The 25,541-nt window shown below is 43.3% G+C and overlaps 1 protein-coding gene across 1 annotated transcript in view; it reads right to left on the bottom strand.

Annotated features, from left to right (window-relative positions):
• ABCC9 (ATP binding cassette subfamily C member 9) overlaps window positions 1-25,541 on the bottom strand; it is a 112,441-nt gene that overhangs the window by 31,947 nt on the left and 54,953 nt on the right. Inside the window, exons 17-27 of the mRNA XM_029911674.1 lie at window positions 18,983-19,021; window positions 17,277-17,378; window positions 15,239-15,323; window positions 13,955-14,035; window positions 11,504-11,641; window positions 10,711-10,836; window positions 9,591-9,687; window positions 6,273-6,514; window positions 5,047-5,195; window positions 4,162-4,231; window positions 627-784 (exon numbers count right to left, since the gene is read on the bottom strand). Of these exons, the coding sequence (XP_029767534.1) occupies window positions 627-784; window positions 4,162-4,231; window positions 5,047-5,195; window positions 6,273-6,514; window positions 9,591-9,687; window positions 10,711-10,836; window positions 11,504-11,641; window positions 13,955-14,035; window positions 15,239-15,323; window positions 17,277-17,378; window positions 18,983-19,021 (1,287 nt within the window). The remainder of the gene's footprint in view (window positions 1-626; window positions 785-4,161; window positions 4,232-5,046; window positions 5,196-6,272; window positions 6,515-9,590; window positions 9,688-10,710; window positions 10,837-11,503; window positions 11,642-13,954; window positions 14,036-15,238; window positions 15,324-17,276; window positions 17,379-18,982; window positions 19,022-25,541) is intronic.

The following is a 25,541-nucleotide window of genomic DNA, read 5'->3' as shown; positions in this document are numbered from 1 at the left end:
GACCTGAAGTGACCGTCTCTGAGGATGGAAGCGTGTTTAAGTCTTCACTTCTGTTCAGCCATTGGCCATTTTGCTATGACTGACATCAAGGGTTGGAACTAATCTGTGATTATGGTTTTTGTGACATAGATATCTAGCCACTAAGAAATAGAGTAAGACAACCAACCAAGCACCTGAGCCCTGATTCGGGAAACTACCGAAGCACATGCTTCAAATTAAAGTGTTTTCTTGAGTAAGAATGTTTTCCTAAAATGGGGTCGTAGTCTAGAATTGAAGCAATGACCCTAGTGTGAAAAAGTTTCACATTTTATTATCTCCTGAGCAATTCAATTCTCCAAGTGTAATTTTAAGAAATTCTCAAAAAGCATAATCTTTAGGGACAGTCAGCATTTTCTGAAATGTTGTTGAAAAGTGGACAAGGTTTTCTGTGGAAAGTTTTTCCATTTTTCAATCATCTCTATAGCAGGTTGAAAAATTTCAAATATTTCAATGAAAAACAGAAAAAATTGTCAGTGGAATTTACTAAATACATTTTCCGTTCTTGACTAGTTCTAGTTATATTCTAGGATAAACCATAAATACAAGGGTTTTAAAAGAAATGTACATGACATCTTTCTAATACCTACTTGGAAGCCACTCTGAAGTATTTCTGGATGAAATAAAATGCTATTCCAAGGGGTACAAGAGCAACAAGGAACCACGGAGTGGCATACGAGATCATTCCGATAGCCGACAGACAGAGCAAAGTGGACCGGGTGAGAGACTCCAGAGTAGGGGGAATGTGCTATTCCAAAAATAAAATAAAAATATGTATTAGATAGACCTCAGGAATATGGCAACTATATATCCTCCATGCGTGGGGTGATGAGACGGGCTGGTCTATGGTCATTCTGCTGGCCCTTCGCCACTGGGAATCCCCTTTAAGCCTCCCCAAGGGCTTTTCTGTTTCTATGAGCCCAGAGTACAGGGGCTTCAGTGGAGGCCAGAATTAGGGCCACTGGGACTTGCTGATGCTCAGCATCTCCAAGGATCAAGGAGAAACAGGCAGTCTTTTCCCCTCATTATGAGACAAGAAAGGGAATCTTCTCTGTGAGATCTCAAATAACTTAGCAGTGCTCTTGAGTTCCCTATTGTCCCATATATGGTGTCCTGTTCTGAGAGCCCTGCAATCACTCTCCTTTGTACATAGGCTTCTAGATAAAGCATTCACAATCACCTATCATTCAAGCATCTTGGTTCTCAGAAGTAGTGGAAGCGTTGCAAACAACTCTTCTGTTGAAATCTGTGCTTAGTTCACTATTATACACTATAACTTTACATAGATTCATACAGTTTAAGGCCAGAAGGTACCATTAGGTCTAGTCCAGGGGTCTCAAACACACAGCCTCCGGTGTTATTTTCTGTGGCCCACGAGCTCCTTGCGGCCCCCCCACCCAGCGTTTACCTTGAGTGGCTCCGGCCAATGGTAGCTGCTGGGGGTGGTGCCTGAAACAAGAGCAACACACAGGCGCCAGTGCCCCCCCTTCCCCATGTTCCGGCCGCTTCCCAGAGCGGCGCGGGGGCAGGGCGGGTAGGCAGGCAGGGAGCCTGCCCTGCCCCCAGTGCGCGCCAGGCCAGAGCCCGCCCGCCGAACACCTCCTGCAGCCGACCCCCTGCCCTGAGTCACCTGCCACACCCCGCACCCCTGCCCTGAGCTCCCCGCCACACCCCACACCCCTCCTGCACCCCCTGGGGTCAGGGAGGGGGCAGAGTTGGGGTGGGGATTTCGGGGAAGGGGTTGGAATGGGGGCAGGGAAGGGGTGGGAAGAGGTGGGGCCTCATGGAAGGGATGGAGCCGAGGGCGGCGGGGGGGAGGTGTCAGTAATGCAGCCCTTGGGCCTATGTACTAGTCCTCATGTGGCCCTCGTGGTCATTTGAGTTTGAGACCCCTGGTCTAGTCTGACCTTCTGTATATCACAGGCCATTAAATTTCACCATTACCCCTGTATTGAGCCCAATGATTTGAGTTTGGCTAACACAACTTCCAGAAGGCATCCAGTCTTGATTTGAAACACCAAGAGATGGAGAATCCATCACTTTCCTTATTAGATTATTCCAACGGTTAATAACCTTCACTGTTAAAAACTTGTGCCTAATCTCTCGTTTGAATTTGTCTGGCTTCAGCTTCCAGCCTTTGGTTCTTTTTGTGCCCTTCTCTGCTAGTATTACAGTGTTGCTCACCATTGCCATACACAGGAGCAAAATCACCTCCCCACTCCTTCCTTCTCACTTCTCCCCTATTTATGCATCCAAATATCGCATTAGCCGTTTTTGCCACAGAATCACATTGGCAGCCCACGTTGAGTTGCTTATCCACTAAGTCCTCTATATCCTTTCCAGAATCATTGCTTTACAGGATACAGTTCCTCATTCTGTAGGCAGGGCCTGCATTCCTTGATCCTAGATATATAACTTTGCATTTGTTGTATTAAAAAGCATTGTTTGAATGGGCCCAGTTTACCAAGTGACCAGAATCACTCTGTGACTGCCCTGTTCTCATTATTTACCACTCTGCCAATCTTTGTGTCATTTGAAATTTCATCATCATCGATTTTATAGTTACTTCTATATCCTTGAGGAAAATGGTCAATAGTGTTGGGCCTCATACTAATCTCTGTAGAACCCCACTACAACCAGCCCCATTCAGCGATGATTCCCCATTGCAGGGGTGCTGGAAAAATTTGTATCATGGGGATGCTGAGAGCCATTGAGCCAAACTGTAAACCCTGTATATGATGGAAACCACTTCAAACCAAGGGGTGCAGCAGCACCCCCAGCACCCCTAGTTACAGCACCTGTACTCCAACAATGGCTACTTTTTGAGATGTCAGTTAACCAGTTCTTCAGCCATTTAATGTGAACTTTATAGATATTGTGTAGCGCTAATCTTTAAGCAGAATGTCGTGCAGTACTCAGTCAAATGCCTTACAAAAGTCTATTGCATCTGTGCAGTTACTTTTATAAACCAAACTTCTAATCACATTAAAGAATGAAATCAGCTTTGCTAGACAAGAACTATTTTCCATCAAACCTTATTAAGTGGCATTAATTATAGTCCTATCTTAATTCTTTATCACTTGAATCCAGGGCTTAAATTCAGCCGGAGCCCACCGGAGCGGAGCTCTGGTAAACATTTTCAAACCTGTGGAAACCCTGGCGCCTGCCTCAGGGCAGAAGCCCGAGCCCTGGCGCTTCCCTCCCACCATGGGGCTGAAGTCCCTGAGCCCCAGCACCCCACCCCTTGCGGGGCTAAAGACCTTAGACATCCTGCAGCTGAAGCCCGGAGCCCCAAATCAGGGGCGGGGGGGAGGAGAACTCCAGGAAATAATCTCTGAGAATTTAAGCACTGCTTGACTCTCCTATCAGTTTTTCCATTATTTGGCCCAACACTAATGTCAGGCTAACCTGCCTATAGTTACCCAAGTCGTGCTGCTAGCCCTTTTTGAATATTAGCAAAAAATTAGCAGTATTCCATTCTTCTGGAATTCCCTTGGTATTCCCAAATTTATTGAAATTAATATAATCAGACTAGACATCCCTTCAGCCAGCTCTTTTAGGACTCTTGAGTGCAAGTTATTTGGGGCTGCAGATTGTAAAATGTTTATGTCTAGTATATGTTGTTTAGTTAGTAGTGGGCTGGAAAGTAGGTAATCATCCTCATGTGATATGAATCCTTCTTTCCAAATACAGAGCAGAATTACTGATTGAACACTTCTTCCTTTTCTGCATCATTATTAACAATTTTACCAGTTCCAACTAGTAATGGACCTACATCATTGCTAGGATTTCTTTTGTTCCTAATTTACTTAAATACAACTCCTTCCTAATATAGTATACTTAACATGTGAACCTGTAATTCTAAAGAACCAGGGGAGTTTTCCAGTAGCTCTATCTTTGTATCCCTGAATATATTTGAGTCTTGGTGAGCTTAATGATAATAATCTCCATAAAAGGTGTTTTGCCTGGAAGCTCTTTTACAGTTCAGAGTTTTTCACACCATCTGTTCTGTATGTAAAAGTGACAACCTATATGGCTCCCTGTTAACAAAAGGTGTATTTCTTCTCCAAAATGGTGGCATTAATTGGGCAAGACATTATGGAATAAATGGACCGATGTGCTCACCTGATCAATGATATTTGTATCAGCAGAGAAGCGATTTAGAATTAGGCCCAGGGGAGTTGTGTCAAAGAATCTATTGAACAAAACAGAAGCAAAAAATCTATGTGAAGAGAGTCTGATTCTGGATGAAATATTTAGGGCTACTGTCTAACCAGTCCCTTAGAACCAGTTAGTAAACATGAAAACTATCATTTAGTCTTATACCTGCACTTGGAATGCCATCTAAATCTTATTTTAACCCCCAACTTTTAGGTCTCCTCTCCCACAGCCCCCTGAAAAACTGTCAGCTCCCTTCTCTCAACTCCTCTATCCATCCTCTGGCTCCCTCAACGTGAAAGATTCATTGTAAAGTCCACCCTGCTGTCCTGGGCTAAGGTTCCAACTCCTGGGCTGGACAGGACAGCATGTTACCTATTCACCCTTCATTTGGGAACTGCAGTCACTGCATGCATACAATCTCACCCTGGGCCAACCCACTCCACACTCCCACTCTGTGCTGAGCTATATCAAGTTCATGCAGAACCTGTCTCTTTGGAGGATAAGAAATGTGGTGTCCCCCCCACACTCCCACCTCTGTGCATTTCCACCGCACTGGGAACCTTCTGTGGCCCCAAAACCTCTTGATGAATTTCAAACTGTCTGAAAACTTTATACCTTGAAATTACTTTCAGATGAAAACCACTGGGTATGAAAAGCAGGCGGAATCTGAAATTGTATGTTTTCCAGCCTGAAAGAGGGTAATTTCCTGAGCATCTCAGCTGGCACTTTCAGATTCTACAGGTCTTGAGGGCCATAGGGGAATGAGCCATGCTCTTCTCAGCACTAGCCACTGTGTTACACAGCAGGTGTTCGTTTGGCCTCTCAGCAGGAAAATCACTCTTGCTGTACCTGATTGGTCCAAGGATGATCTTATTGAGGAGATTGTGGTGAAGGTTCTTGGCAGCTGTGAGGCCCATCCACTCCACGGTCAGGGATGTGACGAGGCAAAGGACGATCCCTGCTCCACAAAGCATGCTGAACACAGCAACATGATAAGACTAATAAAAGGAGAAAAACATTAACCTTGGAAACACCCAAGGCAATGTTCTTCAGAGCTAACAGCACTGACCAGCTGGTGTGTCAGACTCCAAAAGACTTCAATAAGAACAGGACATGTGCTGCATGTTTAAATTAACGTGATTCTTTTTTCTCTCTTTTTTTTACATTATAAAAGGAGTTTTCAACCTATGGCCCCAATCCTGCAATTCACTATATTTGGGTGCAGCAGATTTTTAGACTGGAGATTAATTTAGGGGCCTAATTTGTCTCAGGAAGATGAATAATGAATCAAGTTCACTGCAGCTACTAAAGGTGAGTATGCTGCAAGGTCTTGAGCTGAGAATGGTCAGCACTTTGCAGGACTGGGCCCAAGGCTTGTGAATTAGATAGGTGAACTAGTTTGGATAAATGCAAAGGTCCCCAAAACTTAGACTCAAGTAGAACAGAACATTTCAGGAATTAAGTTTGGATAACTTCAGAAAGAAAAAAACAATGTTAATTTCAAGCTCCACTGGAGATCAGAGGGGCAGCTCCTCAGCTGGTCTCATGGAGCTATAATAATTTAGACCAGCTAAGGATCTGCCCTCTGGATTCTGGCTGGATATGAAAGGTACTGGAAATCTCATGAGAAAACTTTTACTACATTTTCATAAGCGTCTGAACTTTGGGATACTTCTCCAACCCGAACCACTGCCAGATCCTATTTAAATGGCAAAACTTTAGGTTAGTTTCTCTGTTAGCATTAATGGAAACTGCTGGGTGATCAGCACTTTTGAAAATCTGGGTATTAATTTAGGTTCCTAAATGTGGATTTAGGGGCATATTAGGCTCCAATTGTTGAAAATTTGGGCCCAAAGTTCTAACCTCAAACAAGTTTTAGTTTCAGTTTGACATTTGGATTAAGGTTTAGATTGTTTTTTAAATTATATTAACCATTTCACCCATCTTATTTAACAATTGATGTCATAGCCTATATTAGCTACATTCCCAATCTAACTGGTTACTAGGTTAACAGAGGGTTATTTTTCAATTATTTGAGAACATTTTTGTCTGACAAGCTTTAAGTTATGGCCAACCTTGCTTTCACGATTAAGGTCTGTGGAATCCCCGGTTTTATTCTCCATGGATGTCCATCTTGCCAGCCAGTAATCTATGGCTACAATGACTGAGTGTTTCAAGAGCTTGGAGAAAATCATCAGAAACAGTAAGAAAAATCCTCCAGAAGTAAGATATCTCCAGCAAGTTCTCCACGGCATCTTTGTTCTAAGCCGCATTACCGTTGACATGTTATCATCATCATCTTCCTCCTCTTCTTCTTCTGTAATTCAGAGATTTGACCAAATCAGTTAGATTTTATTCAGTACCACACTGACAATCATTCATGTTTTGACTTGAGATGGTTGACATTTTTTGAATGTTGACATTTGGGTGATAATTTGACATTTTTAATTAAAAAACAGCAACACTTTTGGATATGTTTTATTACTTTTCCTTCTTTTCTTCCACCAGCTCTACAGCTTGTTAACATTTTTTGAATTTTTGAAAATTAGAAAAGGGGAAATGCCCTCACAAAATCATGATTTTTCCTTCTCTTTTAGTTGACCAGCTCTAGTTTTGTTAATAATCCTTAAGGGCAGGATGACCTACGTTATTCACATAGCTGGAGTCAATGTAGCCTAGGTCAACTTACTGTGGTGTCTACACCGCACTGGGGCGACAGGAGAAACTCTCCTGTTGACTTACCTTACATTTCTCGTTTCGGTGGAGGGCTGGAGTCAACAGGAGAGCGATCTGCGGTCGATTTAGTGGCTCTTCACTACACCTGCTAAATTGACCCTCGCTGGATCAAGTGTCGATCCATGGTAAGTGTAGACATGCCCTCAGTAAATCATATCTTCAGTATGGAACGCATTCATAGAGATCAGACTAGTTTTAGGATTTCCAAAAGCTTTTCTGGTGTTCAGCTTGTCTTTACATTATCAGATTGGGAGTGAGGCTCTTATGGGTTGTTTGAGAAGCTACAGACAACTTTGCCAAGCATTCCATATAGAAGAGATGTCTCGTGTTGCTTAGCAGGGCTCTGCCTTAACATTACCTGCAGGGCCGGTGCCAGGCACCAGCTAAAGAAGCAGGTGCTTGGGGTGGCCAATACCAAGGGGCAGCACTCCAGCCGCTACTGGGGCGGCACGTCCGGGTCTTCGGTGGCAATTTGGCAGCGGGTCCCTCAGTCCCTCTCGGAGTGGAGCGGCGCGATTGCGCTGCTGCGGCTTTCCCCCCTCCCCCCCCCCCCCCGATTGGGGCGGCAGAAAACCTGGAGCCGGCCCTGGTTACCTGCAATCACTACAAGCTTTCTCTTCATAGAAGAGGACACTATCATGTGTAACCACATCACATTGCAACATAAGGTGATAGTTGTGCTCTGTTGTAACATGCTTATGTATCACAATATGCTGCTGTGAAAATATTGCATTGTGGAGATTTAACTCTGAGACGCAACAAGAGTATTGAAGCTCACAGTACTACTATGCACACTTGAGGGGAACATAGACCTGGAGTCTTCTGACAGAACTTTCCTTTGACTTGACAGCCCTGAACTGACAGTCTCCAAAGTACTTTAGTAATTCTGAATATTATGGAGAGTCACTAATTTATCTGAAGTTGAAATTTCATGTGTGCTGAGGTACAAAGAGTTTAAATACTTTCCCAAGATCACACAATGACTGACTGTCAGAACCAGGATAACAAGGAACTAGAGCACAATGTCCTGTTAAATGTTACCTTTGAAGTTATTGATATGTATTTTACCACCTTAACCAAGTGTTTTGTCTAAGAATTTTGGAGTTGTTGGATGCTGGTGTTCTGTTGGCATGTATAGTCATGTTCCCACAGGGCCTTCAATCCCTATTCTTTTTAACTTATTGAAGGAAGACGATATCTGTACCCAGGTTATAGGACTGGCCTACTGACATGGCATTACTGCTATATCCCAGAACTAGAAGTGTGGGAAGAGGTTTTCTGCCCTCAAGACCACTGGAGACTGTACATGTTAAAGAAGTGCCATGTTCAGCCTCTGGAGCAAAGCAGTGGAAGGTATCACTAAACCACCAAGTCATTCTATCATCATGAGCTTTAGGCTTGGTCTACACTTACCCCCCAATTCGAACTAAGGTACGCAACTTCAGCTACGTGAATAACGTAGCTGAAGTTCGAAGTACCTTAGTTCGAACTTACCTCGGTCCACACGTGGCAGGCAGGCTCCCCCGTCGACTCCGCGGTACTCCTCTCGTCTAGCTGGAGTACCGCAGTCGACGGCGATCACTTCCTGGTTCGACTTATCGCGTCCAGACAAGAGGCGATAAGTCGAACCCAGAACTTCGATTCCCAGCCGCCGAACTAGCGGCTGGGTGTAGACAAGCCCTTAGAAAATACCCTATATCCCTCAAGTAGCATAGCCAGATGAAACACTCTACAGGCATAAACAGCCCCACAAACAGATTAATTAGATAGTCAATCCAGTCAATACCTCTGACAGTCAGTGAGAGTCCTTGGAGTAAATCAGCACTCCACTAAGCTTATGAAGCATTCAGTTAATCCCTTTATCTCTCTGGCACCATCTCACTGGCTGCCAGAACTGAATATTCCCCTGAGGGGCTCCCCAACATCCCAGGCAGGAGTGTTCTTGATAGATCCTGTTGCCAGTAGCCTATAACCCCCTAGGTAATTTTACAAGTGATTCAGATTTGGATTCCTGCCTCCAAAAATGTAGAAATTTGTGGAGACAAAAAGGTAACTTGGATGTTGGGGCCACAAATACCTAGACAGATCCAGATTTAAAAATAGCAGCCTAGGCTCCATTTCTAATTTAAAAAAAATCATGTTCTTCTTTAAAAGGATGTGCAAATAACTACAGGCTATGTCAAAGGAGCCTGTGGTGGGGGTATCTCAATAGGCAGAATCAGTGGGGGCATTCATAACTATGCGACATAATTGAAGCTAGAAGGCTAGATTCTCAGCTGGTGTAAAACAGCATAACATCAATGACGTCCATTGAGCTACGTCACTAGCTGAGGCTCTGGCCCAGAATTTCTCAATATATCTTTTTTTCCATTTCTCTCTTACTATCTCCAGAAAATGCTGCATAGTAAATCTCTAACTAGCTCTCCTCTATCCTTATTCCTGCACATTGTTTGCAAAACTCCATGAAGAATCCATTCAACAGCTCTAATTCTAAATAGCTCAAAGTATTGGACTTTTACTCTTATTGCCCAAAGGAGTAAATGTCATGAACATCTTGATACATTTTCTTGGCAACAAGATATGAATATATTAAGAATGTGGATACATGTGAATGATGCATGTTTATAGTCTACCCAGTGTGAAAAGATATAATGTACCTTCATCCTCATCCTCCAGTTGTGCTTTGGATTCTCTTGGGTACATTGCTCTTCTGAGAGTTTTTCTTTCCAAAGTAGTTTGGTCAGTTTCCATATCCTGTAACATTACATTAACTTGAGAGCCCAACCTACTGTGAGTGCCATCATTTTAGTCTAAGAAAGGTGATACCAGAGACAATGGAAGCTCATTTGCATCTGAATCCACCAGAAAAGCAAATTGAGGGGAGAATGAGGAAGACAGGATGGCATCAGCTTCCTGGAGCACAAGCAGCAGGGGAGAAAACATTACCTGGGGAGACACTTCAAAAGAATATATTTCAAAGGTTTAGTGAACTATAAAAAGAAGGGGAGAGAACCTTTTATCACTTAAGGGACAAAAGAGGGCAGCGCTCTTGAAATCTGTGAAAGGTGGATCCTTCAGCCATATAGGTTGAAGATGCTATGAAATTGCCTGAGACCAGTATTGTAATCTGTTAAATTTGAGACTCTAGAAAGCATGTTTTACTTCTGTTTTATTTGTAACCATTTCTGTCTCTATTACTCTTGCTTAGTATCACTTAAATCTATGCTCTTTATTAATAAACTTATGCTTACTTTTATTATAAACATCTCAGTGCTGTGTATTAAGGTGAAGAATGTGTCCTCAGCTGGGTTAACATGTTAGTGTGTGTGTAATGTCTCTTTGGAGACAGCGGACTTAATTTGTGTGAGAGTCCACTGAGAGCACTGGACACTACAAGGAGACGTCTCTGGGGAACTCGGGAACTGGGGTTCACTAAATGTTACCTGCGAGGCAAGGATTAGACTGGCCGAACCTTGAGGAGTTTGCTGGTGAGGTGGACAGACTGGTATGGCAGGGAGCTGACACAGTTTAAGCTCCAGCAAAGCTCTCTCTTACTAAGGCAGAGAGGTAACACAGAAGCCTGTGTTTCTGGTCTCCTTGAAGAGCCCAGACCACCAAGTCACTGAGCTCAAAATCCTCCCATGAGGTCTACTGATGTGCAGAATTCTACCCATCAATCAACCTGAGAGGAGAATTTCACCCTAAATCCATCAAACATGGATCAACATTCAAGATGCAATACTTTGCTACAATGCACCCTGGTCCCACTGTCGTTACCTTTTCTAATTCTTGGTCTTGGCGGTTCATCAGAGTTTTCCAGTGCTCATACAGTTCAACATCTTTGGTCTGGATGTCCTTCAATGTCCCTTCTCTGAGCACATAACCATCCTTCATAGCTATGATCTAGAAAGGAGGATTATCAATAGGTCTACTCAACAACGTGACATAATCACTGCATTTGGGACTATGCAGCAGATCTCAATGTGAATGAGCTATAACTCAAAACTAGGCTAATTTCAGTGTTCATTGTGCAGCCATTGGGTACAATGAACACTGAAATTAGCCTAGTTTTGAGTTATAGCTCATTCACATTGAGATCGGCTGCATAGTCCCAAATGCAGTGATTATCAATAGCTTTTAAAAGTTATTTTGTCAACATATATCTTACAATGAAACTATTATAGGAAATAGTTATTTGTGGACATAAAGAAAGAGGACAAGGTATAATTAATAATAATAGAATAATTGTTTGTATAGCACATTTCAATCAAAGATCGTAAGCAGCTCTGATTTATAAGCTATGTGCCAATTACTTGTCCATGGTTAAATGGTAGTAAAGTTCAAATAAAATACTTTTCACTCCATACCAGTCAGTGTTGCAGACCTACAAGTGGAATGTAGGGGTAGGAGCTCCATGCCCACTTCAAGAACAGATGATGGGATGGCTCTTAGCAGAACAATCTTTTAAGCACTATAGATCTGCCTTCAACTATATCCCCAGCAAGGGCCCATGGAGGTGACCGTAGTCCTTACAATGTGACAAACTGGCAAGTGGTGGCTCCCCTCTTACCCAGTCCGCATGTGGCAGATATTGTAATTTATGTGTCACCAGAATAAGTGTTCTTTTGTCTTCCTGGAGGAACTTCAAGATACCTTCCTGCATCAAGTGATCACTTAAGTGAATGTCCAGTGCAGAGAATGGATCATCCTGCAATTGGATAAAAGAAAAATTGGGGCAGAGGGGTAGGTGTGACATTACACCCCATATTCTTTATAGAAATATGGTTATGATATGAATATGGCATAAGATATACTTTATGCAAGATTCCTCATGTAAGGTATCATCGGAAAGGTTATAACTTACTGAATGTGATTATCCAATTTATATGCATGTATCATTTCTGTATCTAAAATTAGGAATATTGACTATGTAGAATTACAACTGCATGTGTACTTGGGGGGAACACCCACCAGACAGCAGGCAATCCTCCTGAATGACCCATTAAAGAAGGACAATAGAACTCTGATGATGCTAATCTCCCACCTTCCCGAGGTGCTTCCTGGGATGCTGCATTTGACACTACAAAGTCAGGTGATAATGTCACCTGATGAAAAATACTCCCTTGGACACTGCTGGTACTTTTCCACTATAGGGGGTGGGGATAAAACAACAAATCCTTTTTAAGGGCTGGGAAGGGGGTTGATCTGGGTTCTCTCCTCCATTGCCTACCCAAGAAGGACTGCTGAAAAAACCTGAAGGGACAAGAAACTAACCTGAAGGGAAAGGCAGGGGTGAGTCCAGACTGAGACAGGGTTCCAGTCTGTAAGAAGAAATAACTGGAACTCTGAGCTACAGAAACTCTGCATCCTGCCTAATTCAACATTTAGGGTGAGAAATTACATTTTGTAACCTGTTTCTTTAGTGAATTCAGCTTAGTTTGCATGTTTTGTTTTATTTGTTTAGTAATCTGTTTTGTTCTGTTTGCTATCCCTTATAATTACTTAAAATCTGTCTTTTGTAGTTAAACAAACTTATTTCTTGTTTATAACATTACCCAGTTTGTGCAATTCATATCTTGCTGAGGGGGGGGGGGGGGGGAGAGAGAGGGGGGGGGGGGGGGCAAGAAGCTGTGCATATATCTCTTCACACTGAGGGACAGGGCAAATTTTTTTGAGCTTGCGCTGTGCAGATTTTTCTATACAGCACAAGACAATATACCTTTGGGCCTGCACTCCAAGGGAGGGGGCACCTGAGTGCTGGGGCAAGTCCCTTAAGCTGAGTCTTCCTAGAGCTGATCTCAGTGTCTGTGTCTTTCTGCAGCTGGGTGTGGTCCTGCCTGTGTGTGCGCTAGAGGAGGTTTAAGAGCCTGGCTCAGCAAGACAGGGCAAAGGGGGCCCAGCCTGGCGGAACAGGCTGGCTCAGTGGTATCTCAGTACATTAGGTGGCACCCCATCACAGTATGTACCAGAGTTTATTTATTTTGTTCTTTTAAACATTTAACCTATTCTAAAAAAGCAAACAGCTGTAATTACTAAAGTGCTATCTGTTGCCCTAATGCTAATCTTTACCATCTTTAGTGAGAGGGCAAAAGTGGAAAACAATAAGAAAGATCAAACCTTTACTCTTAAGCCTGTAGTAAATCACTCAGATTCTCCTTGTGACTTTTTGGTTTCCCCTCTGGGGCACCTGGCATTGGCTACTGTCGGAAGACAGGATACTGGGCTGGATGGATCTTTGGTCTGACCCAGTATGGCCGTTAAGTGCTTATGTTCTATTTCTGAGTCAATTTAGTGCTGGTCCCAGACTGACAGCCGTGGAAACTAGAGATGGACCTGAACTGGAACACCAGATTTGGAACCCTCCCCCAAAATTTGGGGAAATTCAGATCCAAACCTGACTCATTAATATACCTGTACTTCCACCTGGAGAGAGTATCTGTAAGGAGGAGAGTATAGTTCAGACTCCAGTCCTTGGCCTTTCTCCACTGACTCTACCAGCAAGGATGACAATTGTGTTGGCAAGTTTTTTATGTGAACACTTGTCCTCTAAGAACTAAGATGAGTCCACCAATTTATTTTGCCTAGGACTCAAACAGCCATCACATGGATGATGACTTTCAGAAATCGTCAACAGAGACTGAATTGGGACTAGTAACAGAGACGTGAAAGGCCATGGATCCCATTGCTAAACCCGAAGTCCATTTATTCCCCACAAAAGGCTAAATTGTGATACCCTGACTCTTCAAAAAGTCCCATTGCTTTCAGTGGGATGATGTGTGGTACTCAGTGTGAATATGGGTATAAGAATCCTTCCCAATCTTTTTATACTGAACTACAGGGCCCTCTTTCACCAGTCTCCTAATATGTTCTGCTACAGCTTCTGGTCTTTGTTTATTTGTTCTTTTTCCTGTCTCTGCATTCTGGATTCAAAAGTAGATATAGGTCCCTGTAGGAAAGCTAAATATAAGGGCAACATTTTATTGTGAAGTTTGCATACTTCGTATATAAAAAAAAATCGTACCAAGACGATGATGTTGGTGTTTTGATAGAGTGCTCGAGCTACGCAGATTCTCTGTCGTTGGCCGCCACTTAAGTTAATCCCCTAGTGAATATAACAGGTCATAAAAATGTGTCTTTTGAATAAACAAAATGATTTGTGTATGACAAGACATTGAAAGATGGCAAGTTTTTTTTTAAACCACCCAAAGAAGTTTCCTTAGAATTTTTCGAAGTGTTGAATATAAGGTTAGTCCTGTTGGTAAACGAATACAGTCAGTGTATAACCTCCTGAGAAAGAAACTGTTATTAGTGCAATTTCATATAAACTCATCACAAATAACTTAGAGTGTATAAAGTTCTTCTCCTAGCAGAGTAGGACTGGTTTTGGCTGGGAAAACATGCAAGACTGATCAAAAGAGCCTTCTGAATAGCTGCAGGGGACAACAGCCCCTCTCCACTCCACCCCCTCTACCCTGGTAGATTTAAAAGAATTAAAAAATAAAAATCATGATGGAGCTATTTAAAAGGTGTTTTATAGGAAAACTGATTTTTCAGTTAGTCAGTTTAATAATATTTAAGTTTACAGTATCAATATAAGAGCTTGGAAGCAAAAATCCCACTGGATTAAGGTCAGTGGCACAGATCTTGACTTTTTTTCTGTGCTCCTGAGTACAATGTAGACACAGGACTTCATTCTTGTTTACACTAAGAGCCACTTGGCCCCATTCTAGCAGTGTGAAGGGGCTTAGATTGTGGATAAATTACATTTACACCCATTTTAAAGCCCCTTTACCATTCCAGAGTGGTGTAGAGTGGCCACAGTATAAATGAGAATCAGGGTCACAGTGTAAAATGAAGACAGTGGAGTTATATCAGGAGTGAATCCTTCCCCTTGTTTTTCTTGGGTCTGCACAATATTAGTCTCCTAAGTGACTTCATTTTCCATGATGTATCATAAAAAGAATGCAGGGGCTCCACGGCACTTACGGAAAGAATAAACGCACAGGGCCAGATTCTGGTCTGAGAAGCCAACAGAGTTACTCAGATTTATACCTGGATACCTAAGATTTGATTCTATGCTAAGGTGCCTCAGGGAGTACATGATAATGCTGACTAGCATCAGAGTAGCTGGATTCTTAGATTGCTAGGTTTCATGAATATCTATGATGGCGTATAAGTTAATGTGGAATTATAATAAATACAACTATTACGAATGTTTACCAGGCTTGCAGCTCAATACAATCTAGAAATGTGATACCCATCACACAAACCAGGCTGTCATACAAACGTCCACCTCTTTATTTACCCTTTCTCCAATTTCTGTCTGATCGCCAAATGGTAATAGGTCAATGTCCGGCTGCAGAGAGCATGCATCCGTAACAGCTTTGTATCTGCAGAGAAAAAAAAAAAGATTATTCTTATGGAAAGACAATCAAACTGGATAAAACAAAAACCTCCTTCCAAAACTCAGACTTAATCTATTGGTGAAATTCAAAAGAGTTTAGCTAACTTTAAAAGGAACTCAAGTGAAGCCTTTACAAAAAGCCATCTTTATTAGTGACTTCAATGAAGCTAAGCTAATTTACACCAGCTGAGATTCTGGTCCCTGAAATTGTGGATGCTTATCTGTATTTTGTGAGATCTGCCCATCACTAATTGCTATCAAGTGAACTGAGTGGCATATCATAGGAAAGGAATATAATTTATTTTTAATAACTTAAAGCAAAGTGCGTGTTGTCAGTAAAAATGCCTAGAATTTAGCAATTTGTTTTCCTAAAATCAAGTCACTTTTCCCACTGCATTTGTTGGGTTGACTATTTAAATGAACATAAAAAGTAAGTGTTGGGTAAGAGTAGTCAGAACCAGGTACAAAAGAGCTCTGTTTTGACTTTCAGTACCCTGTATTTCCAGTGAGGTCCCAATTATCACTGACTTGAGGTAGGCACACAGCAGGTAGGCCTGTCTTCAGCACAGTAATATCAAATTGTATGGTGTTTTGTAATGTGGTGCTCTGATATCCACTAGACCAGGACTGGATTAAGGCATGGACGCAATAGGACCATGCCTATGTCCCCTGCTCCAGAGTCATATGATGACATCAGAACCTCAGCTTAATTTCAAAAATAGAAAACACACTTCTGGTCTCCACAGTTTCCAAGAAAAGCTTGTGAACATGCCCCAAGTGTAACAGATGCCGTGATATTTGTCTAAGGCCTGGTCTATGTTACAGACTTATGTCAGTATAACTGCATTGCTCAGGGGTGTGGAAAGTCCACACCCCTGAGCAACGTAGTTATACCGACCTAACCCCTGGTTATTGACCGGAGAGCTTCTCCCGCTGACATAGCTACCACCTACCTACGCTGACCAGAGAAGCTCTCCCACCAGCGTAGGTAGCATCTTCACAAAGTGCTACAGCAGTGCAGCTGCGCCACTGCAGTGCTGTATGTGTAGACAAGCTCTGAGTCTGCAGACAGCCCCCAACAGGCAAAAGGAGCAACAGCCAGTTAGAGCCAAGGAGAAAGCCCCAGACCTGCTGCCAGCGCAGAGTAGTCCTGCTGTTCAGGGAGGGGCCACCCTTCCTCCTCTTGGTTGGGGGAAGAGGTCCTGTTGCGTTTCCCACTACTGCTCCATGTCTACTCACTGCTGGGATGGTGGCTGTGGGGAGCATCCAGGTTGGGTGTGCCTCAAAGTTGGCTTAATCTGTCCCCGTACGTGGCAGTACCCTCAGACCATTAAGCTACTTTCTCTCGGGACCCAGATGAATAAGCAGCTGCTTCTCTGAAGCAGGAACCCTCTACACCTAACAGCCAGACTATGGCTTTCACCCACTGGTCCACATTGAGGGCAGTGCTGAACTGCAGTCCCCTATGAGGAGCATGGAGGCATAATCCCTCCCTGATCTCCTCACACAATGTGGGAGTAAGCTGCAATGTGCCTTTGGCCAGCCAACTCCAGAAAAACTTACAAAGGGAGCACTTCCTGTGTCCTCAGAACAGGAACGGCCATTCTCCCTGGCCCTTGCAAGGGGTGACCTCCCTGCTATGCAAGACCCAGGAACAATAATATATAATAATGGACTTAGAAGCTGAGAGCCCATTCTACCTCCCTTTCTTCCCCACCCAGCCTCCCTATACTTCTTGCTAGCTCGATTCCTCAGCAGTTCCCATTGTTACAGTCCACTCCTGGGAGTGAAAATGTCAGTAATTGCCTCCTATGTCCTCTCCCTTCGGTGACTTTAGGATCTTTTACACCTCTTTCTCCACCTCTTTGCTCCCCTCCTCATCTGGCATGGAGGGAATCTAGCCCTTAGGTTTCATAACACTAAGGAAATTTATAATTACCTCTGTTTGTTAAAAGGACTCCCAAAGATAATGTTTTCCTCCACTGTAGCATTCAACAGCCATGGCTTCTGTGCTGCATAAGCCACAGAATATCTGTTTCTACTGGAAAAATTAAAACAACACCAATAAAATAGATTATCTTGAAGTGTCTTATGAACAGAGTTAACAATATGCATTAAAAAAGAACAAAGGTGAAGGTAAGGTACTATAAAAGGAACTGTAACAAAAGAAAAGACAAAAGCTTTAAAGGAAGAGGTTACATCAGAGAAGCATCCACTCTCTGTCCTGAAGTTAAAGGTCTATGTTCCAGGTTGTACTACTTAGACACTGCTTTAAATGGCTTGTTACTGGGCCAGAGATGGTATATGGAATTTAAGTCCAATAGCAAATTGCAAATGTCTAAAACCACCATTCCATCCATTGTTAAATTATGAGTAAATTAAAAGAATAGAAAATGTACCAGGGTGAAATAGTGTTTTCTAACATCAAAACCAGCTACTTGGAAAATAGTGTATAAAATGGATGTTTTCAGCCCATTTGCCTCATTGCCTTTTAGTATGTTTGTTATTTTAAACTACAATGTGCTTGCAATACAATTTTTCAGCAGATGCTATTTTTCTTATATGTAGGTCCATGTTAACATTGTAATGGATTGAAATTATACACTAAAGTAGAACAACTCTGTACTAATTCAGAAGGTCTGTTAAGTAAATATAATGCATACTTTGAAATGTGCCTCAATATATAGTGAAATATATAGTATGTGACTACTTTGCTCTTTACTCTAACTGTTTTGTTTATGTATTCTGGCAGATACGATTATGTGATATCCGCCACCTTTCTGAGACTTCTGCAATACTTAGGCAAGCAGATGTGAACTGAGTGATGAAATGTCAATCTTAATTATCATTGTCTTCATGTATGTTGCTTCAGATTACATCCTTACCATTAATTTAACACAGTAGGTGTCTGTGGTTTGCTATAGAGAGAGAGGGTGCTATGGTATTGGTTAGAAATATTGGTTAGAAGCATTCAGCATCATCCCATAACTTGTAGAAGACCCAGAAATCTACTCAACTATGTTAATATTTCTCCTTAGGTTATCAGGTATCAGATAACACAGTGGTTCCCAACCACAAGTATGTGTGCAACTACTGGTATAGTACCTCTGCCATTTGTGCTAGGTATTTTTGGCTACATCTCCAAAGATACTTGAATAGGAACAACACTGGCCCCTTAATGATGAGCTTCCACTTAATGTTGCCATCCACCCCACATTTACTGTGTGCGCAACTGTGAGACTAGGATATGGAGCAGCACAGGATTCACTGCTGGTTACAGAACATACAAGCAAATGGGAGGCTGCAGGCTTCAGCATCACAACTTGACATCTGTGGGCCCCATCCTGCAGGATGCTGAGTGCCCTAAACTCCCAGCGATGTCAACGAAAGTTGAGAGCACTTAACACTTTGCAGGAAAGGCTTGGCGCCTCTCATGGACAGGCATTTAAACAGGTGTACTGGCATATGCCTAAAAAAGATTGGGAACCACTGCATTTAACAAAACTGCCAGTTAATCTTCCAGAAAGTTATCACCAACGTGGTGAGGAAACAAGGAAATGACTGAAAAATACAAAGATGGAGGTTCAAGGAGATTCCGAGGAAGCAAATGATTCTGATCAAATACACTGCAAATGGAAATAATACCTTCTGGTTGCTTCACAAGAAGGATCAGTTTCATTTATGCTGTAAGTTATGGTAAATGATGTTTAGTATTCAGGAAATAGTTAGAATAACTTTTTATGTGCACATTTCACATATGGGAAAAATAGGTTAGGTACACATTTGAATGGCTGAATTCATCCATTGTTTTTTCTTTTAAAGGGCAAATAGGCAAAATCTAATTAGTGTAGCCAATGATTTCATTTAATGGCTACATTAGTGATGTGTAGGAGGGAATTGTGGCTTTCCTATTGTGCCCTTATTACATACCTGTATAGGATAATCACTGAATTCATGCTGTTAAGTGTAATTAGAACATTACTTTAAAAAGGATCATTGTCGTTTAATGCCTATTAAAGTAAAGGACTAATATCCCTCACTTGGAACACAGAGAAGGTTGGCGAGCACTGCATAGGCGCAGAGTTTCTAATCTGCGGAGGGGTGCTCCCCCTGGCTCCGCCCAAGCCCCGCCCCCCCCCCCCCCCCTCCCCCCAGTCCCCACCATGCCCTGCTTCTTCTCACCCCCGCTCCATCCCTGCCCCACCTCTTCTCCACCCAGTTCCACCCCCTCCCCTGAGCATGCTACGCCCTCACTCCTCCCCTGCCCCAGCGCCTCCTGACACCGCCAAACAGCTGATCCGCGGAAGGCGGTAGGCGTTGATCTGCGGGGTCCGCCGGTGGGCAGGAGGTGCTGGGAGGAGGGAAAGGTTCTGGTAGGGGGGCTGCCGGTGGGTGCTCAGCATCCACCATGTTTTCCCCGTGGGTGCTCCAGCCCCAGAGCACCCATGGAGTTGGCACCTATGGAGCACTGTGTAAGCTTCCCCACACAGGTTGGTCAATGTACTGCAAAACACTTGCTGCTCTTCTAGCCCCGAGAGTCCCATGAACAAATGGCAAACTACGTCAGATTGCATGTGTGGTTCTGAGATGTGCACAAATGGGCTGTGTGCTGAAATCACTAAACTCATTTTCAGTCGTGAGCCAGGTTAGGTTTTGAACACAGCTCAGCAGAGATAAAATGCTGCTGTATTAGTCCACTGACTCCACCACCACCACCTGTCCCCTTCTGCACAGCCCAAATTCTCTAATGGACATTTTTATATGGTAGATTTTTAAGGGCATCCAACAGCAATCATGAGGTATACGACTTAACAGCTCTCCCTTATATTAATAGCATTAACAGGGTTGATGTTATGGGGTAATAGTCAAAGGAGGTCAGGCATGGTAGTGCCGCTCATTGTGAGGAATGGTGATGCTTCACTGGAAACACTAGTTTGTACAACCTAAAAGAGGAAGATTATGCCAGGTAAATGAAAACGGACATTAGGAGTGCTAAAAATGGCATTATGAATTCATTATTTGCACAAATTTCAAAAAAAGCCCTCGAGTGTATGGCATGTAAGTTGGATCCTCTGGATGAAATATTTTACACCTGAGATGTAAATGACAGCCTGTCTGCCAGGCTAGAAGCTAGGGTTGCTAGGCATCTGGTTTTTGATGCCAGCATGCCCGGTTGAAAAGGGACCCTGGCAGCTCCGGCTGGCACCACCGACTGGGCTGTTAAAAGTCCAGTCGGCAGCATAGCGGGGGCCGGGGCTAAGGCAGGCTCCCTGCGGCTCCTGGAAGTGGCCACCAGGTCCCTGCACATGGGCAGCCAGGGAGGTTCCGCACGCTGCCCGCACCCCGAGTGCTGGCTAAGCAGCTCCCATTGGCCGCTCCCGCGACCAGTGATATTAACAGGAACAGGAAGCAGGGAGAGAAGAAACCAGGCAGAGTGCAGTAGAGAAGCCAGGCAGGCTGCATTAAGTAGGAGCAGTTGCTCCCTGAGTACAAGTCTAAACTGATGCAGAGACTTGGGTGTGGAGAGTAAATTTGGGAGCCTGAGTCTGAGGCCTGATGAAATTATTATTGTAGTGATTCCTGGAATGAGGACCTGTTTGTTGTAAAGATTCCTGGGCTGAAGCCTTATTAAGAGGGATATAGCCTTTAGTTAATGTGTGTTGACTTCTCCTGGCCCTAGGTTGCTAAACTTATAGCTCTTGCTGCTCCACTTGGGGAAATTAAGTTGTGGCACACCTGTGGTGCCACACTCGACTGCAAGGGCGGTGCTCTGGGATTGCCTGCACATTTACAGGACCAGCAACTAGAGGTTGTTGTGAGATCATAGATGAATAACCACTGTTCCCTTTTTGGAAGGGTGGAAGAGCCACGGTTGCTATCTCGGGACCTTGTCTAACCAGAGCTGTCTCTTTATTCAGAAACAGCTTCCTATCTTCACTACCATGGAAAGATATTTCCAACGTACAAGAGAGAGGAAGATAGAGGCCTTTGAGATTAAAAAGAGGGAAGAAGTTAGTCCCACGGAAAAAAAAGAGAGACTAGAATCGCTCATTTAAAAAAAAACAACTCAGATCTTCTTCCTTAACAAATAGCAGTGAGTCAAAGTGGTGGGAGAAGGACTGAGGAAATACATCTAGCATATACGTCTGGAACTGCCAACGGTAGAATAATTTTTAAAACTTTGAGACCAATGCTATGGTGCTTACTACTAGAGTGAACAGACTGTAATAACTAAATTTCCCCTTATAATCAATGAGATCAGTTGTATGAGTAATGGGACTTCTAAGCCCCCTGTTCAGCAAACTATCCCTCTTCGACTAGGTACGTAAGCACATGCTTAAATTCTACTGACTTCAGTTTGACAAAAGCACATGTTTAAAGTTAAGCATATACTTATGTGCTATGCTGAATCACGGATTCAATAAAGAAGAGCTGTAGGGTTTGATCCTTTACTTTTATACTAGTAGAAAGTTTACATCTCAAACTACATACTTTAAGTACGACAACTAAACAAGTACAGTGCGTGGCAGTAGTCCAAAGCTCAGGTTCTGGAGTGCATGATAATGCCATGAAAAGGGTGCAGATATTTGTAATACTTATCTAATTTTGTTCATGTATTACTTTTTCCTCTGTATTTGAAAAAATATCCACATTTCCCCAGACCGGATCACTGCTAGTTATACCAGAGTTAAGCCTGAAATTATGAAAAGCACTGAATTGATTAGCTTGATCATATGATGATTTTGAATTTGTATGCTAGTCTGTTAGCCAATTTATTTAAAATCAAGGTTTCAAGGGAAAGTTAAAAATAGACTTAGCTGCAGACTGGACTACTGTCATGGTATCCTTGACTTGACCTTTTAAAACACTAACATCTCTCTAACCCTGCCCTTGTTCTCCAGCAAAACAAATACAGAGGGAAGTAAATTAATGCTAGAGCTCTATGACTGCAGTGGAACTATAGAGTTCCCACTTAATCTACAGGCTCAACAGGGCAATGAAGATTCAGGGCCCCAATCATATGGATGCCGTCCAGCTGTATGAGAAACTTCCACTGAGGACTACCTTCCAGCCTCTACACATAACCAGGGCAGAACTAGTAGCCATGCTGACATTGGCTATCTACCTATTTATCCCTTTAGGAGGTCTTTATAACACCCATCACTGTGTTATCTAACCTTCTGTGGTAGAAACCATGGTCCAGAGCTGTACTTGTTGTGCTGCTGAGGGAAGGCACAGCTAATACTGACCTCTGACGACACTTACTTCCCATCACTTTCCTTGCAGTCTGTCACAGCATAGGGTCAAAGGACGCCATTAGTAAGGGTTTGCGCCAACTCTTGTTTTGTCCATGTTTTACACCTGGTTTCTGGGCCCTCACATATACTTTGCACAGGGGAGGCTTACATAACCTCTACTCTCTGTAGAGTGTATCCAGAGGGCAAGGAGCATTCTGCTTAGCTGCTCTCCCCATCTGCTTGGCATTTTCTGAGAATTTGGTTCTCTCCACACCACACATCTGTGTGTGGTATGCAATTAGATATGCCTCTGTAAAGTCTGGATTGGAACTTTCCAACTCAGCCCTACATAAAGGGCTGAACTCTAACAATGATTCTGGATAGCCCACATGGCCCACTATATGGGAAGCCTGCCCAGCCAGTTACTTATCAGAACAGCTGGAAGCCAACCTCACATCTAAGGCTTTTGATTACTGCAAACCACAGTACATGCAATGGGAAAGAGCACCTGTCCCTGGCTTACAACCCCAGAATGACGTGGAAGCTGAGCCCCGGAGAGAACCTGGCCCATACCATACCCTGGGCCCTACCAAATTCATATCCATGAAAAACACCTCACGGACTGTGAAATCTGGTGTGTCCCCCCCCCATGAAATCTGGTCTTTTATGTGCTTTTACCCTATACTATACAGATTTCATGGGGATGACCAGCGTTTCTCAAACTGGGGGTCCTGACCCAAAAGAGAGTTGCAGGGGGAAGAGGGGGGGGGATGTCACAAGGTTATTTTAGGGTGGTCACGGTACTGCCACCCTTACTTTTGTGCTGCCTTCAGAGCTGGGTGGCTGCAGCGTGATGGCTGTTGGCTGGGTGACCAGCTCTGAAGGCAGCGTCCCACCAGTAGTAGTGCAGAAGTAAGGGTGGCAATACCATACCTTGCCACCCTTACTTCTGTGCTGCTGCTGGCGGTGGCTCTGCCTTCAGAGGTGGGCTCCCGGACAGCAGCCATCACTCTCCAGCTGCCCAGCTCTGAAGGCAGCGCTGTCACAGGCACCAGCACAGAAGTAAGGGTAGCAGTATCACAACCCCCCTACAATAACCTTGAGACCCCTCTGGTTCCCTCCCCCCCCACACACACAACTCCTTTTTGGGTCAGGACCCCTATAATTACAACACCATGAAATTTCAGATTTAAATAGCTGAAATCATGAAATTTACAATTTTTAAAATCCTATGACCGTGAAATTTACCAAAATGGATCCTGAATTTGGTAGCACCCTACCCATAAAGCCAGTCCTGGGCAAGTTCTCTAAAGGGAAGGTGCATTGAAACTCTCTCTTTCCCCCCAACATACATGCCCAGTTTCATCCCTGGAGGAAGTAGGTACAGCTCTCACTGCCATCAGAGTTGCACTAGTTTATCCAAGGGCTGATTTTGGCCACAATGGGCCAAAATCTACTCTGACTTGCACCAATATAAATCCAGATGAATTACTTCAGATTTACATCAGTGCAATTGAGGGCAGAATTCAGCCCAGTGGTACTGTACCTACATTACTATTGTAGAGGTTTCTATATCTCATCCCTTTGCATATTCCTGGATCAGCAGATATAGTAACTCATGTATGCAGAATTACATGGGAAGGGTATTAAGAAAGTAATTAGAACTTTTATTATGATTTTGTAAAATACAGCAAAAGGATTCATTTAGTCAACGCTGAGGTATCCTCCTGTATTCACCTCTATTAGGAAGTCTGAAATTATCAGCAAAACACTCCCGTGTTTGTGAGCTATAACACAGCACCACATGATAGGTTGCAATGAACAAAAGTTAGTCAATAAGGCTTCAGATACTCTGTAATGGCTGAGTTACCTGTTTGGTTTCACAGACAGAACAATTTTGGGTTTTGTCAACATTGGAACTTCGTCAGCAAAACTTTTGTCGTTCAGAGGTGTTAAAAAACACACACACACACCCCGACCCCCTCTAACAAACGTTTTATCGACAAAAAGCGCTGGTGTGAATAGTGTTTTGTTGGCAGGAGAACTCTCCTGCCAACAAAGCCACTGCTGCTCGTTGGGGGTGGAAGTTTTTTGTCAGCGGGAGAGCTCTCTCCTGCCGACAAACAGCAGCTACACGGTGTGCCTTTTAGTGGCACGGCTGTAGCAGCACAGCTGTGTCACTAAAAGGTGGGTAGTATAGACAAAGCCTTAATCGCATTCCTAAATACCACGGTGACAGAGCATTATTATGCAGAGTGCCTTGGAAAGTGTATTTTACAAGACACAAAGGTGATGTGTGCTTGAGTGTCTGCACGTATCATTGATCGGACACATCTTCATAAGAACATAAGAACGGCCATACTGGGTCAGACCAAAGGTCCATCCAGCCCAGTATCCTGTCTGCCGACAGTGGCCAGTGCCAGGTTCCCTAGAGGGAGTGAACCTGACAGGTAATGAGCAAGTGATTTCTCTCCTGCCATCCATCTCCACCCTCTGACAAACAGAGGCTAGGGACACCATTCCTTACCCGTCCTGGCTAATAGCCATTAATGGACTTAACCTCCATGAATTTATCTAGTTCTCTTTTAAACCCTGTTATAGTCCTAGCTTTCACAACCTCCTCAGGCAAGGAGTTCCATGGGTTGATTGTGTGCTCTGTGAAGAACTTCCTTTTATTTGTTTTAAATCTGCTGCCCATTAATTTCATTTGGTGGCCCCTAGTTCTTATATTATGGGAACAAGTAAATAACTTTCCTTATTCACTTTCTCCACACCACTCATGATTTTATAGACCTCTATCATATCCCCCCTTAGTCTCCTCTTTTCCAAGCTGAAAAGTCCTAGCCTCTTTAATCTCTCCTCATATGGGACCCGTTCCAAACCACTAATCATTTTAGTTGCCCTTTTCTGAACTTTTTCTTTTTCTTCCCCCTGGGCAAAATGTGTTGGTGATGGTTTACTTATCC

The sequence above is a fragment of the Terrapene carolina genome, unplaced genomic scaffold (genome assembly GCF_002925995.2).
Source record: "Terrapene carolina triunguis isolate 2854851 unplaced genomic scaffold, T_m_triunguis-2.0 Scaffold112, whole genome shotgun sequence".
Taxonomy (NCBI): domain Eukaryota; kingdom Metazoa; phylum Chordata; order Testudines; family Emydidae; genus Terrapene; species Terrapene triunguis.
Note: the sequence above shows the minus strand (reverse complement) of the source record. Positions and strands in the feature narration are given on the sequence as shown.